This window comes from Eptatretus burgeri, chromosome 14 (assembly GCF_056783735.1).
Source record: "Eptatretus burgeri isolate ZD-2024b chromosome 14, Ebu_testis_v1, whole genome shotgun sequence".
Lineage (NCBI taxonomy): Eukaryota > Metazoa > Chordata > Myxini > Myxiniformes > Myxinidae > Eptatretus > Eptatretus burgeri.
This window is the reverse complement of record NC_140974.1, coordinates 71,676,917-71,695,106: the sequence shown is the minus strand read 5'-3', so window position 1 is coordinate 71,695,106 and position 18,190 is coordinate 71,676,917. Positions and strand designations below refer to the sequence as shown.

Genomic DNA, 18,190 nt, shown 5'->3' with positions numbered 1-18,190 from the left:
TTTACTTGTAGATTTCCTTTCTTTCTTGTTACAACTTCCTGTATCTTCGTGTGTAGTGAGATGCGTGAGTATGTTTGGCTTACCTTTTCACTTGAAAGTTCGTTGAGTAATCAGTAATACCTGGAAGAGTCTTCCCCAGGGCGCCCTCCGCCAGAACACCTTGTTGGCTCCTCAGCTGGTGGGGGTCGGGTCTGGTTGTGGCCCCAGACAGAGGTCCTCGGGGTCTTCCTCCATGAGTTCGCTGTTAATTATTATGATGGCCTGGGTGAGAGGTGAGGCTTCACAGCATTTCTTTAGACAAATGGAAATGAGACGTTTGATCAGAAATACTCCAAAAATGATTCCCATGATGATTAGGATTGCTGCCCCTACCAGGCACAGTAACCAGTCTCCCCAGTCATGAAATATAGATCTCCACCCTGCGTAACCCTCTTTGCGTTCCACTCGATCGCTCGTGAGAGCTTCAAGCCTTATAGGTGAAAACACCTATAAGTGAAATGTGTTCTTCTCCGGGAGGTTACTGTATTTTCACAAGATTTCACAACTATACTCCAAAAGGGTTCTTTAGGGGCCCATGGAACTTGGGTAATTAGAGATGCGTGTTGACCCCATATGAATCCTATTTGTGCAAAGTGCCCCCGCTGGGTTTTGTCTTGCGTTTTGTTCTGCCAAGCCACTTCTGTCTTTTCTGCATTTTCTGACGTCCCCCCCTCCCAACAGGTTTTGTCATAGCATAAGACCATCGAATCGATTTTATTTCCTCGTTTCGTTCTATCAAATCGTAAGTTTCCTCGGCTTGGACGCAAGACAGTTCTATGAGCTGCTGTGGCTGGATGGTTGTCAGCCCTCTGGAAATGAGTGGTGCGGTCTTGCCAGGTTCCTTTGAAAATATCTTTACCTAGTTCTTGGTTGTATGTTTTCCCCAACCTTGCGTATTCACCTGCTTCCATTGTTTCTCCAGCCGCTCCCCTCCTATGTCGCTGTGGGGTTGGTACTGGTTCATTTCCGTGTCCCCCTTTGCCACGGAGGTGTATACGGTTTCTTTGGCTTGAGTGTGTTAGTGTGTTGCCTAGTGCTAGGTCCCCCCCACAAAGGAGTAGTGTGGGAGTTGCATGTTGTGTCGTCAAAGGTTCTGTCACTGTCTCCGTTACTACAAGGTTTACAGCATGCCACTGCACTGAACACTGCAGTCAACTGCAACATAATGACAAGTATTTGTGTAAAAGATTATTTTTAAATGATACCTCCGTACGAGGCTCCCACCATGACTAGAGCTTGCAGGACTGGAAGTTACTCTGGATTCGTGGTGAGTGGATGTGAAGGCCAAAGACCTTACTGTACACTACTGTAGATTTTGATCAGGCAAGCATAGCTTCCATCCATCTCCTTGTCTGACGGCCTGTAAAGTGTTCTGGTGTTCGTTGCTCCATATTGTGGTTCTGGGGCGCATCTCAATCTGTTCATCATTCTTCCTAACTCCCCTGCACTATGTCTGTTACTAACTGCCATTGAGATGTGCGGTGTTAGTCCTTCTCTGTGCTTCATTAGTTCGCGCTCTCTGGCGGCTTGTTTCACCTCCACCGCCGCTCCTTCCTTCCCGATCCATTGGTTGGTTGTCATCAGAGAGCGTTTGACGGTGTAATCTCTATGTGCTTTGGCCACCTATTCATAATCCTGCCCTGTTTCATCGTAGTAGACAGTGAGTGCAGTGCAAAGCCAATTCCATTCCTTCCAGATCGATGTCGTTGCTAAGCAACCATTCCTCTACATCCTTTTAATTCCGCTTATGCTTCCCAAATCCAATGAATTTATCCTGACAGATAGAGGCTCATATAAAGACAACAGACATGCTTTTCTGTCCGCTTCCAGACAAACAGCTCGACCCCGACAGGCAGAGAATCGAAACGCTCCCTCGTCAAGGCCCACGATGGCTGCGTGTTCAAACAGCACGAGCTCCGCCCGTAATTTTCCCCAAAAACACCTCGATCCTGATAAGTGCGTAGCCTACCAAACGTCCTTGTTCTTGGATGTCTGACATGTAAACAAGGACAAATGTGTCCAAGAGCCACGTCCTAAAGGTTTTGTCTTTACCAGAATAATAATAATAATAATAATAATAAGAAGAACAATGCGGAACTCTCTTAGAGCCGGCGTTCGCTACGCAAGACGCGGCTAAAAAGATAAACCCACTTTAAATAAAATCCGTTCCTTGTTCAAAGCATTTAAATCCCCCTTTCCATCCATTTAGTCAGGTCAGATTTGATCTGTGACCTGCTACAGGTACCATGTAAACCTGTACTAACCTGTTCCATGGTCGGGTTGTCGGCGACTAAACCGTCTCCCCCACCAGGTTTTCTGGTGAGGAGGGTGTTTGGATATGGACACCCAGCAGGATTAAAAACAAAACCGGTCAAAGGGCGGAGGAGCTCCTTGTGAGCCAACGGCCATCCATATCTAGTGCCCAACTGTGTCTGCGGACGTCCTCCTGCAGTTGGGCTACTTCTTACTAGGAGGTTGGTGGCAGGATTTGCACTCCGGCCACCGTAAAATGCTTCATTCCGCAAAACGCAAAAACGCAAAAAAATCTGAAAACCCTCTCCGTGGGAGTACCTCCTGTGCAGCTTCCCTTCGCAGGGCAGCTCACCGGATGACAGGATTGGGGCAAGGCCTTCGGGACCCCCAATCTTTGATAGGAGGGAAACCACGGGGTAACATCCCTGGGTCAGATTGCGGGAGAGTGTGTCGGAATGGTGCTGAGGTGTCGTCCACCAGACGGCGGTCTCCTTGGGTTAACCTGAGGCGGTCCCTTCGGGTGGGTGCCTGGAATGTCCTATCCCTAAGAGAGGATGATCACCTGTCTCTGTTATCATCTGAGCTCAAGCGTTTGGACATCGGGATTGCAGCTCTCTCTGAGGTTCGGAGACCGGATTGCGGCGAGATAATGGTTGGTGGTTACACCTACTATTGGTCTGGTCGCTCTGATAGTTACCATACCCAAGGAGTTGCTGTAGCTGTGTCCAATAAGCTGACCCCAATGATAATTGAGGTAACACCGGTCAACAAGCGTATTATGAGATTAAGGATTCGCCACTCCTTAGGTGTCATTTCCCTGGTCTCTATTTATGCTCCGACTGAGGCGAGTGATCTCACCGTGAAGGACACATTCTACGCCACACTCGAGTCTGTGGTTGATCAGTGCCCCAGACGAGATACACTTCTAGTCTTGGGGGATTTCAATGCATCGACTGGAACTGATAGTGTTATTCTGGTTCATAGTTCCTGACCCATGGGGACCAACACACACCTCATAAACATCCCTAAGTTCCTTGACTTTGCAAGAAGTCATGGACTTAGGGTGGCTGGTTCATGGTTTCAGCGCCCGCAAGCTCATCGCTGGACTTGGTATTCCAACGCTGGAGGTGTGGCAAAGGAGATTGACCATGTCCTCATTGACGGTCGTTGGAGGATGATCCAGAACTGCAGGGTCTACCGGAGTGCTCAGTTCCTCAATACTGACCACAGGCTTGGCGTAGCAACTCTAAAGCTGCACCTTAAATCCTGGAGAATGGTACCATCCCAGCCTAGGCTGGATGTTGCCAAGCTCAGGGATGAGGGAGTAGCTGAGGAGTTTGCGAACAGGCTGAGTGGACACTTTGGGGGTCTGGGTGCTTTGGTGGGTCCTGAAGAGTTGTGGAGCACCTTCACGACCACCGTCCTTGATGTTGCCGGTGGATGCCTTGGAGTTCACCGCAGGGCAAAGAAGAATTTTGTCTCTCAAGGGACACTGGATACCATTGACCAGAGTCGCAGGGCCAGGCTGAATGGCAGAGCTGAGCTGAGGCGTAAAACTGTACGTGCACTGAGGGTGGACAAGGAGGCCTATGTGCGAGGAATCTGTGAGGGGGTAGAGCATCACCTGTGGACAGGTGATTCTCGTCCCGCTTACAGGGGAATTCGCGCATTACGTTCATCCAAGCCCATCCCTCGAGCACTGCAGTTCGAGCAGAGAGTGGTAGGCTCTTGACAGAGGAGTCTGAAGTGAAGGCCCGCTGGGCCGGTTACTTTGAGCGGTTGTACCAGGCTGATCCCCCAGCTGTCGAGTTGGACGTCAAGGGTGTTACAATCCCTGTTGCTGACCCTCGAATCAACTGTGGTCCACCATCGCTTGTGGAAACACGGGCTGCGGTGAACCAGTTGAAACGGGGCAAAGCTCCAGGGATCTGTGGCATCCATGCTGAACTTCTCAAGGCTGGTGGAAATGCTGCACTCGTGTCGTTGCATGCAGTTTTGTGCTCTGCCTGGAACACAGGCATCATCCCAACTGACTGGAAGAGGGGCCTTGTTGTCCCTCTCTGGAAAGGGAAGGGTGATCGCCAAGACTGCAACAACTACCGAGGGGTGACGCTGCTCTCAGTGCCGGGCAAGGTCTTTGCTCGGATAATTCTTGATAGGGTTCGCCACCATCTGCTTGAGCACCAGCGTCCAGAGCAGTCAGGCTTTACACCAAAGAGGTCAACGATTGACCGTATCCTTGCACTTCGTGTCCTCACCGAACGCAGACAAGAGTTTCGGCAGGGGCTGCTTGCAGCCTATCTTGATCTCTGTAAAGCGTTCGATTCAGTGAATCGGGATGTCCTCTGGAGGATTCTTGGTCTCCGTGGGGTGCCACCGAAACTGATCGATCTGATGTCTGAACTCTACTCTGGTACTGAGAGTGCTGTGAAGTGTGGTGGTACCATCTCTGACTTATTTCCAGTTGTTACTGGAGTTCGTCAGGGATGTGTACTTGCCCCCACACTTTTCAGCACTTGTATGGACTGGATTTTTGGGAGGATGTCGTAGAGATCAAGTTGCGGTGCATCGTTTGGCAATGTCAAGATCTCGGACCTTGATTTTGCAGATGATGCAGTCATCTTTGCGGAGACTTTAGACATCCTCTTGGGGGCCCTCGAGGTGCTGAATGAGGAGTCGGAGCCGTTGGGATTACGGATTTCTTGGGTCAAAACTAAGATCCAGGCTTTCGGTGACATCTTGGATGCTGCTGTCCTGTCTGTGTCTGTTTGTGGTGAGGATGTTGAGGTCGTGGATAGATTCACTTACCTTGGCAGTGATATTCATGTCTCCGCAGGTTGTGAGCCGGAGGTCAATAGACGTCTGGGTCGGGCCTGGGGAGTCATGGATTCACTGGATCATGGGGTGTGGCGCTGCCGGTACCTGTGCGGGAGGACGAAAGTCCGAGTCTTCAGGTCCTTGGTACTTCCAGTCTTGCTCTATGGGTGCGAGACTTGGACTTTGACCAAGGATCTGAGACGGAGACTTGATTCCTTTGGTACCAGGTCTCTTCGAAGAATCCTTGGCTATCGCTGGTCGGATTTTGTGTCCAACGAGCGGTTGCTGAGAGAGACTCGGATGAGATTTGTTACCTGCATAGTCCGTGAGCGTCAGCTGCGGCTGTATGGACATGTGGCTCGTTTTCCTGACGCTGATCCTGCTCACCAGATTCTCTCAGCGAGGGAGTCTCATGAGTGGAGGAGGCCAGTGGGCCGACCACGTGCCTCATGGTTGCAGCAGGTTGACCATCATCTCAAGGAGATGGGGATGGGCCTGGCATCTGCCTGGGGGATGGCCAGACGGAGGCCCCTGGAGTACCGGCGGAAAGTGGACGCAGCGACGCGCTGTTCTGGCACATGCTCCCATACCTGACCTGACCTTTCCATCCATCCTAAATCCCTCGGTCCTGCGCCTCTTCCGCGTCTTTTTTTTTTCCCCCTCTTTTCCTCTTCCGGTCACGAAGCCTAATCAACAACAACAACAACCGGAACAAACATATATCACAGCCTTGTTTCAAAGTATTGTCGCTTCTATGTACCGATAGCGCGTGCACTCGCCTCGAAACACAAAATCGAGCGATCCTTTGAAACGTCAATGTCCCTATTAATTAATTTTACCACAAAGCTATCTCTTTAAAATCTAGTTTGTCCACCATATTCAAAATCAGCCGCCTCGAGAAATTCTCGTACATTTCTCGGACAAGCAGGCACGTTCACAGCAGGGTGTTAATTGCACTTTCAAGTTTGACAAAGCGCGCTGGGCCCATGCGTGATTACGTCATCACGCACTCACATGAGCAATACGTCTTATCAGCGCGTTGGTTTTTACGATCAAACTCACGTAACAAATATTTGACGACATCTCAAATACGTTCGTTTTAAATCAGAATTTTTACAGAATCTAAGAAGGGCGTCCCCAAACTTTGTAAAATGTGCTAATCCATCTCGTAAACCCTCACGATAAGCTGTCCTTCGACGGGACGATTTCGTGCTTTCGTCACGCCTGTTAAAACCGACGGCACGTCACGTGACTCGCAAAACCCCATAAAATAAGTTTTTTTTTTTTCCCAGATTTACGAAAATCAAGTATAAAACATGCTTAATGACCCCAACAATGAAACCAGAATTGAAACTGACGTTAAAACGAACCCGTAACGTCGATCAGCCTTACGAAACATGCAAAGTGGGAACAGAACTGAATTTGAATTTGAAATCAAAATGATGCTCCGTGGAGACCATCCATTTATCACGTATGACGTACATTTTTTACATTATCACGATACACGATTTTGTATCCAAATCTGTTTTGTTATTTATTTTCTATGTTGCAGATGGCACGATACAAGATTCCCAAATATGTGGTCTTTATGGAAAGCTTCCCTATGACAGTCACAGGAAAGGTATTAAAATTGTTGTTTTATTTCCCTTCCTCTGTATTCCCCCATTTTCCATCACAAGTAATACCTGCTCCCTCCGGAGGTGAAATATGGTGTCAGTGAATCACTTGCACAAATGCCATGTCTACATGTGAGAATTGTAAGTACTAAGGTGTCGGAGAGGAAAGTGGAAGTGTGCACATGCTTTTATCAATACGTACATACATACGTACATGCATACAAACAACCAATTGGCATCTTTCCATATGGCGTATGATAATTTTAACTGACAATTAGCATTACTACAGAACGTAGTTTTAGACAGAAGTGATCGTTTTTTGTTTTTTTTAAAGACACCAACAAAGCAAGACAAATATTGATATAAACCATAACTTGAAGGATTTTTTTTTCAGAATTGGTGTACTTTACCCACTCTCAATACCCCCTCCCCCTGACTGGTGTTGGTGCTTAAGCCACTTGTACTATGGCATAGTATAGACAAAAGTGAGAAGTTATCTCCGCACCCTCACGTGAGGGGGAGGGTGAGGAGTTTGGTCATTTTGTGTCCAAGAGCGATAAAACTTGTCCAAACAGCAACGTTTTCTTTTTAACCGCCTTGTTCGATATAAAACCTGGCAGGAGCATTTAAAAATAGGGGCAATACCCCTGGGCGCTCACCTAGTAGAATAATGACACTGAGAAGGAAGTCAACATGGGATGGAATCAGCAAAATGTACCAGTGAACCAATTGGAGGAAATACATATTTTGGGGGGCAACTGCCTCCCCCCCCCGCTCCATAGATCCCCTTTGATCCCAATTTTTCTTAAATAGCGTGAACAAACTTTGATACATCATGGGTGATGAAGCTTGTGGTCAAGTTTCATTAGAATTGTGCACGTAGTTTTGGAGAAGAAAGCAAATACATATTTTGGGGGGGCAACCCCCTTAGACCCTGATTTATTTATTTATTTTTAATGTTGTGAACAACCTTTGGTACATCATGGATGATGAAGGTTGTGGTAAAGTTTCATCGAAATCGTATGTGTAGTTTCAGAGAAGTTGCAAGTATTTGCGGACTGACGGACGGACAGACTGACGGACGGACAGACTGATGGATGGACGATGCACCATCCCATAAGTTCCCCGGTACTACATTCCAGGTGAGTTAAAAATTGAAACCCATGCTATCTGCCTGGCAAATGCCTGCCTGCATGCATGCCCTCACCCCCATACGCGTTCCTCTAACATCCTTGCATGCAGGCACGCACACACCCCACAGAAAGTCATTTGTATCCTTTTGTGCCATGTCCATGTGTGCTGTTTCTGTACCTCTTCGTTTTCAGCAACTGTCGACTGTTAAATTATTGCAACAACTATTAGTATATTTATTATATTAATATTTTGTCATGAAAGCAGATTGCACAAAACGGTGAAAAGAAAACTGCATGCGTAATTGCCGAAAAAAGGACCCCCTGTTGACTATTGTTATGGATTGCAAAAACAGGTTGTGGAGCATGGCCTTGCACTCAATGAAGTTCCACTTTCTGAACGTTCCTTCATCTTTTCTTCACTAAATATAATCGTTCAAACAGTGAAAAAAAAAATCATGCTTGATGTTTCGCTTCAATAATGTTTTGAATAATAATAAATAATGTTTTTTGATGTTTTGCTTTGCTTGATGTTATAGCCTGGTGTTGGCGTAGTGGTTAGGGTAGCAGCTTGGGATCCAAAAGGTCCTGAGTTCAAGCCCTGTTGGCCACTTGAATTAATACACACCAGGAGGTTGACTCAGCCTGTCATCCTTCCGAGGTCGGCGAAGTGAGTACAGGTGTACTGGGCCCGGTGTATGCCCCGGTTAGAATAGGTGTACCATATCCCTGTGTCGTAAGAGGCGACCAGGGTTGCGTCAGGAAGGGCATCCGGCGTAAAACCTGTGCCAAATCATTATGCGGATCATCCGCTGTGGCGACCCCTAACGGGAGCAGCCGAAAGAAGGAGAAGAAGAAGAAGAAGAAGAAGAAGAAGAAGAAGAAGACGTTTTGCTTAAATAAATACACTTGGTAATAATAATCGCTAATTTGTTAAAATGTTCAGATTTCACTCCAGATTTTAACACTTATTTAATCCACAAGATCCGATTCTCAAACCGGATATAATATTTTGATTATATTGGGTCGCCGAAATAGGTGACCCTTATTGTCAGTAATTCTGTCTGTTTGTTTGGATGTTTGTTAGTTTGTCATCAGCATAATTGGTAGTAAACGTTGGCCGATTTTGACCAAACTCGGGTGGTAGGTACATCTTATGACCTAGTGCTTTGGAAATTGTGATGGTTGCTAAGGACGCTTTGGTTCCCTAGCAACAGTCGAAAAACCTTCAAAATCGGTACCCCTCACGCGAAAACAATTCCGAAAGCCATTATCCCACGTAGGCTTATGAAATTTGGCATGCATCATCTGCAGGTGATGCTCTACCAAATATATTCCGGTTTTTGTGATATATGGAATAGTTTACCCGCAGCGCCCCCTACAAATGGGGTATGCTCGAAAATTGGCGAAAATTGAATGCCCCCGAGCGACCAGGTGAGTGCATCGATCCGAATGAAACTTTGCAGATTCATAGCACGCAATAATGAGTACTACAACTTTGCTCATTTGCATAATGACCTATCTCGAGTAGGTCAGGGGTCAAAGGTCAATATGTGCATTTTTCGGGCGAAATTACCATTCAAGGCACCCTTGTTCCTACCCGGATTAACCGATACGAATGAAAGTTCATCGGTACATAGTACTCAATGAGTACTACAACTTTGCTTCAGGACATATTGACCTATCTTGGCTAGGTCAGGGGTCAATGGTCAATGAGTGCATTTTTCGGGCAAAATGACAATTCAACTCCCCCTTGCTCCTACACGGGCTAACCGATACGAATGAAAGTTCATAGGTACAGAATACTCAATGGGTACTACAACTTTGCTTCAGGACATATTGACCGATCTCGGCTAAGTCAGGGGTCAAAGGTCAATGAGTGCATTGTTCAGGCAAAATGACCATTCAAAGCCCCCTTGCTCATACTCGGGTTAACTGATTCGATTGCAATTTCGTAAGTACTTAGTACTAGATTAACTCAGATCAGGGGTCAAAGGTCATCGGATGCACGGCGACCCATGGCCGCCTACCGGCTTGTACTTTAATTATTCCGTGAGAGTCGATTGTGCTTCCAAATCAAGGCATGTTTGAATCGGAAGAATCAATATGGCAGCAAAGACTCCTGCAAGGTGAACTTGGGCTGACCAATGATGAGCCTTTCATGGAGGTAAGCCATTAATTAACTTCAAAAGGGGTGTTTAAATTAACCCAAAAAACCCATTCTTCACTCATGCACTACCTTAGATTTCCGTTGGTATGCATGAAAAGTTTCAGGCTGCTCGGTTTCATGGTTTAGGACTGATGGAACACGCACACACACACACACACACACACACACACACACACACACACACACACACACACACACACACACACACACACACACACACACACACACACACACACACACACACACACACACACACACACACACACAATTATAGATGAGAGTTCTTAAATTAATCTTATCTTAAATTTAAATTGAGTCTCGATCTAAACATCATAGCGATGCATATCTAATATAACATTTAAATACAGTATTCATGTTTATTCAAAAACACTCATTAAGGAAATATCTGCCCTATTTTTGCATTATTGACCCATCAGAGTCATTTCTACAACAATACAAAGAAGTTGTGACCCTTTTGTAAAGTTCATAATAATTTTCCTTTGGATCTGATTTATTTAAATAAAGATTTCGAAAACCCTTTGATGATATCCTGCACTAAAGGTTCTTCATGAATTGTGTGGCATGACGAGGATAGCGGAAAATAAATATTTTCTTTTTGTGTTACCTACCAAATCGTTCGTCTTGCACATTATTCTGCAGATTCAGAAACATCACTTGAAAGATGATGTGAACAAGTTGTTGGGTTTGAAGTGAAGCTGCAAATACTTCTGTGACCTTGATTACAATATCTATATGTGCAATTCTCTGTGATCAAGATTGAACTCCTTCCTGCACGTCTCCGCCATCATGAGGCGACACGTACGTGCCTCGTTCACACTGCAAGGTCTTGTATTCAAAAGGGTTTAATCATCGAGGCATTTCAAGCGATGAGCAGAAGTGTGTGTGTGTGTGTGTGTGTGTGTGTGTGTGTGTGTGTGTGTGTGTGTGTGTGTGTGTGTGTGTGTGTGTGTGTGTGTGTGTGTGTGTGTGTGTGTGTGTGCGCGCGTGTGCGTGTGCGTGTGCGTGTGCGTGTGTGTGTGTGTTTGTACGTACATATGATAAACCATTGCAGATGTTTTCCCAATTATATTGTACTATCTGCTTGTTTTTTTTTTTTGTTCTTTTAAACAACATCCTGCTTATCCCCTTTTCGCACTTAATTCACTTGCAAATCAAATCTCAGCTTTCACAATGATGTGGTCATTGCTTCATATAATAATGTATGTTCTTGGGCAGGTTTATCAATTGCCTTTTAAATTTTTACATGAAAAGGAATTTATATACGTTAGACATTTTAATTGGTTATACATTAGTGTACTTTACTGTGAGTTTTCAAGGACATAAATAAACAATGGACAAATGCTTGTATTGTGTGGGATTTGAACCTCGGTTCCAAGCATCATGAGCCACCAGTTGTGAAGGAAATGCTAAACTGGATAATCCAAGTACATTTGTCCTTTGCTCAAAAGGTGAATGAATACATCCTCTTTGCTTCAACATCACGCTGTTAAGGCTGCTTCTTCTCTTCTGCCCAAGGCTTGAGGGAACTTTTTAAATAAAGAAACAATACTATGATGGGGCCTTTACATCATCTGCTGTTATCCTTGGTGCCACAGAGGCTGCGAGCATAATGATGTGACGATACCAACAAGTCGTACTTCCACTCATTAAAATAAGATGGAAAAGCATCCTGCTACAACACTGTGGGCCTAGTTCAAGGCAGGGTTCTTCGTGGAACACAGGATTTCGGTGGGAAAAAGGAAGCACTTAAGTTGTCACAGCACAGGAACAGTTCGCACATAATTGGAGTAATAATTATCAATTATTGTGAATGAGTTAATTCAGGATTAACCTGAACCTCTTTCAATGGTTTGTTTATTTATTTATCTAATATTCTCTCCAGCATGTGGACATCTTTCAACAGGTCCTTCTTGAATGGGGCAACTTCTCCGTTTTCCAAGATGGCAAACATCTCTCCGATTATATCGGTGGTCTGGACGAGACTTAATTTGTCTATTTCGAAGCGATGTGTGTGTATGTATATGTATATATATATATATATATATATATATATATATATATATATATATATATATATATATGTATATATATATATATATATATATATATATATATATATATATATATATATATATATATATATATATATATATATTGTTGTGGTTGACGAAATTCGCAAACCACCATTCAGGTCCCTTAGGTGAGATATCTCTGTAAGTATATGTGTAGTTAGGCCCAAACCCGTTGTTTCGAGGGAATAAATGTCATTCAGTCGGGCTGCGACTCTTCAGGATAGCCGTTTTTCTTTTACTATCTTTATTTTGGACCAGCCGCCATTATTACCACCACCAACCACGTCTCAACAACCACCAACCACAACGCCGCTTCACAACAACAACCACCAACCACAACGCCGCTTCACAACAACAACCACCAACCACAACGCCGCTTCACAACAACAACCACCAACCACAACGCCGCTTCACAACAACAACCACCAACCACAACGCCGCTTCACAACAACAACCACCAACCACAACGCCGCTTCACAACAACCACCAACCACAACGCCGCTTCACAACAACCACCAACCACAACGCCGCTTCACAACAACAACCACCAACCACAACGCCGCTTCACCACAACCGCCACGACCTTTACCGTCACAACTCGCCACCATCGCACCCCCACCATTCTCGCGCCACTCGTGGGCACCGATACTGGACTCGTGCAGGGCGCGCACCGAGCAGCGTATTCAAAAACATCACAGACTTTCCGCAGAAAGACGGATCAAAAACGACTCACGCCCACTTCTGTTCCGTCCTATCGGTGAGCGAGGGGCGATTTGGCCCCGCCTCCAGGGCGTTGGAGGGCGGTCGCTATATGCAAATTCATGGATCAAAAAGCATTCACGCCCACTTTTCCTCGGGCCAATGGGGAGCCAGTTGGAGAGGTGAAGGGTCGGAGGCAGAGGGTCAAGGGTGAAAGAGCGAAGCCACGGGGCTTATATAAACGGCTGCGTTCGTCAGTAAAGGCAGTTGTGCGGAGTTCAAGAGAGTCGTCGGTGGAGCTGGAAAGAAGTGGGACGAGCCAAGAGAGGAGACGGAGAGGGCGAGTAGACGGAGCTGTGGAGAGGTGACGGCGGCGAAGGCGGACGAGGGGGTGCTCGCGTCGGTGCCGGGAGCTGCACAGGGAGAGGCCAGCAACGCGCCCGAGGTCGAGGAGGAGACGCTCGCCGCGGGACCCGAGACAGGGTGATATCCTCCTTCCCCCGAGCATCAGCAACCCCCTCCTGTTTCCCCCCGCACTGAGATAGTGCGACAAAGGGGGCCCCTTTCCCACCCCCTACCAGACACTGTCCACGAGGCCCGCGGAGTTGAGGCGCCACCGCCGCTCCGCGTCTCATCATCAGACGGGTAGGCCCGACCCGGTCTCGGCCCCAGGCCCGCCTCATCCTTGAGGGTGGTTCTTTTTCTTTTGCTTTGGGAATATGTGTTGTCGGCGCCGTCTGTGAAGTAAAATTGTATAAGTGTTGCCGTGTGCCCGGTAGTCGGTTAGATCTGCATTGTTGCATTTGCTTTTTGTGTAATATTGTGTTTCTTCTTCTATTACATTTGCTTTTGGTGTAATTGTATATGTGTGCTTTCCGTTCATCGTGAAATAAATGTGCTTATTGTTGAACTGTTTTCCCGCTTCGCTTCGTCTTTTCTTCTATTGAATCTCCATCTTGCTTCACGTAAAGGGTTGGTCGTGGGCTAAAACGCCCGATAATTAATCGAACCGTCGAGGCCGACGAATAACACCGCTCGGTTATCCCGATAGTACGGAACGGGTCGCTTAAAGTGGCCCGTGTCCGAAGTCGACCTGCGGCGAGGTGCGATCGCCCGGTCTACCCTCCGTGTGGGTACTTAGGTAGGTCGAATTTGGCGAGCAACCCTATACCACGCGGGGGCCGATTGGCACGATCGTGGTGAGACCGAAAGGTCCACCCGTGACTAGTTCCCGGCGTTAGTCCGAGAGGGTCACGACTGGATTGTCCGTCCGGTGGGCGACGTGCCGCGATTCGAGTTACGTGGCCGTTCGCACGCCGGCGGGCGCGAATCCGCAACACTGGTGTCAGGTCGTGCGATATAAACCCATCGCCCTCCTCGCGGCACTGGTATCGGAGAACGGGAAAACGGGCTCTCCTGTCTCCAATTAAATTCACGGGAATCGGTCCAGGGGTGAGAGGAGCGACCCCCGATTCCCTCCAAATTACGAGCGAGCTAAATTAAACCCTTTAAGAGAAGCAAGATGGCGTCTCAAGGCGAGCGGGAGCCGGGGGTATTAGAAATGGATGTAGAATGTGTAGAATCCATGGCTCAGGATGAAATCCCCGTGCAGGAAATGTTGGTTGTACAGGAAAACGAACTCGCTCAACTGAACCCAGAGCCCGAAATGGGTGCGGCAGCGGCCGCGGTGTATGACACCTCCCCTCCCCCTCTCCACCAAAACCCTTCCCCAACCCCTGCCGAAACGGCTCACCCAAGCGCACCCGACATGGCCCAGCTATGCGCCATGCTGGCGGAAATGACAGCGAACATGAACAAAATGAAAACGAAAATGGATGCATACACAAATGAAATGAAAAACGGAATGAAAGGCATGAACGAAAAAATGGATGCATACACAAATGAAATGAAAAACGAAATGAACGGAATGGAAACAAACATGAAGGAAGAAACTAAAAAGCAGCGGGGTGAGACGCAGAACATGGGCCGATGCCTGCAGGCGGGCATGCAGGCCGTTAGCAGGGAGCTAAAAATGGCGACTCCACGTGTCGGAGCGAACGAGCTGGAAGGGGGTGCAACGGCTGTCGGGCCCGCGGTGGAGGCGGGTGAAAAAATAATTCGGGGGGCGTGTTGGGCGAGGGTCGTGACGATGACCGAAAGGGAAAAATTAAATGGGGAGACCAAAACGTGCGAGACGAGACACGAGGTGACGACAACGGAAATAATAGTTGAGACAAGGGAGGTAAAGGGTGAAGAGGTGACTGAGTTGGCAGAGACACGGGAGATGGGAACGATAGAGGGAAGACAACACGATGAAGACGGGGTAAGTGACGCACACACACACACGGAGGTAGTGGAGGATAATGGAGGTGAGCTCGCGGAGCGTGTAGGGACCCAGTGCGAGCACCTGGATGGCCTCCTCCAGGAACGAGGGGAGGGAGTCTGCCCCCTTGAGGCGGATCACGACCAGGTGAGTTCGGTCGTGCTTTGCGAGGTCGAGGGGAGGAGTGCTGTGGACAGGTGCACGGAGAGCTTGGGGGGTATAGAGGCCCCGGAGACCCTTGTGGGGACACGAATCCCCAGTGTGGTTGTCCCTGTGTGTGTGGTGCAAGGTGTGAGTGCGTCCCCGTGTGTGGAAGCGACCCCGTGTGTGAGTGGTGTGGTGGCTGTGGTGAATTGTCGTGAATTGAGGGACATGACGCGGGATCACATGTTGTGCGTCTCGCGTATAAGGGGAGGTCTCTGCGGCACGAGTGATTGTCCCCGGGGCATTGCTATTGACATCGGCTGTTCACTTGATGCTCGTTAACTGAAGGTGCTCATTGACTGGTGAGAATGGAAATTATATCGAACTCCGTGCTTACGCGGATTGTCTGCAATGATTAACTGCACATGTATACGTTACTGCTTATGTACTCCTAGCTGAACCTGTATTCCCCGGTGTGCCCACAGAAGCGGCTCCAATCAAATGGAATAAAGCCTAAACTCTGAAGGTTCATCTCTCGCTCTCATTTCAATTTATTCCATTTGGTTTTCTCGGCTCTCTCAACCAAAGATGGACAAGATCTACAAACCAGAGAGGTTCGACGCAGACCCGAACGCGACTGACGCAGAAATGAAATGGTCACATTGGTTCTGTTCCTTCTCACACTATCTGACCATCATCGCGGAGGGAGCTGACAAATTTGCCGCTCTCGTGAATCATGTCTCGCCCAGCGTGTACAGGCTCTTCTCGGGGTGCGACACTTACGAAGCAGCGATCGAGGTGCTGCAAGCGCTCTACGTGAAGCCCAAGAACGAGGTATACATACGACATCTTCTCAACACACGCAAGCAAGCAGCCGGGGAGACAATCGATCAGTTCCTGCAAGCTCTGAATCAGCTGGGAAAAGACGGCAGCTTCCGGGCGGTAAGCGCCGAGGAACACCGAAAGGAAGCGACCCGGGAGGCATTCATCCAAGGAGTCAGATCAGCCCACATACGGCAACGCTTACTAGAGAAAGCGCAACCCACTCTTGACAAGGTAGTCGATCAGGCTCGAGCGATGGATACGGCTCAGCAGCAATCTGAGTCATTTGGGACACCGATGCTGCTCATGAACGCTGCTACGATGGGAACCCAAGGAACCCCACTGGCACAGACACAGCCAGACATAGGGGATGGAGAAACACCCGAGGAGCCGGATACCCAGACCTCGTCAAACTCCTCAGCAACTGCTCCGGTTGGTAAATGCTTCTTTTGTGGGTACAAAAGGCATCCTCGTCAGAAATGTCCCGCCAGAGATGCCACATGCATGAATTGCGACAAGAAAGGGCATTATGCCAGGGTATGTAAATCTACTCTAAGGAGAAATAAACCCACTTCTGCGGCTCTCTACTCGCAAAATAAATTGACTGCAGCCTCCCCGGGGAATCTATCCAAGGCTATCATCAACGTACGAATTAACGGGCATATGGCTGAGGCACTGATTGATACCGGTAGCTCTGAAAGTTTCGTCAACAGCTCGCTAGTGAAGGGCAGGAAATGGGTAATCCACCCGACTGACAATACGGTATGCATGGCCGCCACCTCACTACAATCCCGCGTACGAGGGTACTGCAATGTTGAATTGGACGTAAAAGGGTACACGCATCGGGATGTAAAGGTACTGGTGCTTCGTGATTTGTGCGCAGACGTAATTCTGGGTCATAATGTCCTCAAGCAGCACACGAGCGTCGAAATACCCTTTGGAGGAAGCAAGCCTCGTCTAATTTTAAATGCGTTGACCACCGCGGAGGTGACGTCCCCCCAGCTGTTCGCTAACTTGTCGCCGGTCTGCAAACCGATAGCGATCAAATCGCGGCGATATACAACTGCTGACATGAATTTCATCACTTCGGAAACCAAGCGATTACTGGAGGAGGGAATTATAGAACCGAGTGATTCGCCATGGCGCGCACAGGTGTTAGTAACCAGCAGTCAGAACCATAAGAAACGAATGGTTGTCGATTATTCCCAAACGGTCAATCGCTTCACCCAACTCGACGCCTACCCCCTGCCGCGCATAGATGAGATGGTCGAACGCGTGGCCAATTATAAGGTATTCAGTACCATCGACTTACGAAGCGCCTATCATCAAATTCCCATCCGAGAGGAAGACAAACCTTACACTGCATTCCAGGCAGGGCGGCGCCTCTACCAGTTCAGAAGGATACCATTCGGTGTCACGAATGGAGTAGCTTGCTTCCAACGGGTTATGGACGACATCATCTCAGATGAAAACCTCAAAGACACTTTTGTTTACGTGGATAATGTCACAGTGTGCGGTAGGGATCAGAGGGAACATGATAGGAATCTGGACAGATTCTTGAGCATTGCTAGAAAATATAATCTGACTCTCAACTACGAGAAATGCGTATTCTCGGCAAGGTCAATTGACCTTCTCGGCTACACAATAGCCGACGGCACAATTAAGCCTGATCCTGAGCGATTGCGCCCGCTCCGTGAGCTTCCACCACCTCAGGACTTGCAAACAATGCGCCGGGTGATCGGGATGTTCGCTTACTATGCGAGATGGATTTCGCAATACTCCGAGAAAATACATCCCTTAGTGCATTGCAAAAACTTTCCACCAGATGCCGCTGTTGTAAGAGCTTTCCACAATCTCAAGGATGATATCAGTAAGTCCATGGTTTTATCGATCGACAGCTCGGTGCCCTTCGTGGTGGAGACCGACGCTTCAAATCACGCCATAGCTGCTACACTTAATCAGTCTGGGCGGCCGGTCGCGTTCTTCTCGAGAACTCTCTCTAGAAGCGAGCAGAGACACTCAGCGATAGAGAAGGAAGCGTACGCCATCGTTGAAGCGCTGCGGAAATGGAGACATGATTTACT

General features: G+C 47.8%; 1 protein-coding gene across 1 annotated transcript in view; it reads left to right on the top strand.

Moving 5' to 3' along the window:
• Positions 1-11,389, top strand: part of ACSF2 (acyl-CoA synthetase family member 2) — an 88,408-nt gene extending 77,019 nt beyond the window's left edge. Inside the window, exons 15-16 of the mRNA XM_085855501.1 lie at positions 6,662-6,730; positions 10,686-11,389. Coding sequence (XP_085711627.1) covers positions 6,662-6,730; positions 10,686-10,739 — 123 coding nt within the window. The 3' untranslated portion in view covers positions 10,740-11,389. The remainder of the gene's footprint in view (positions 1-6,661; positions 6,731-10,685) is intronic.
• Positions 11,390-18,190: the final 6,801 nt, after the last annotated feature.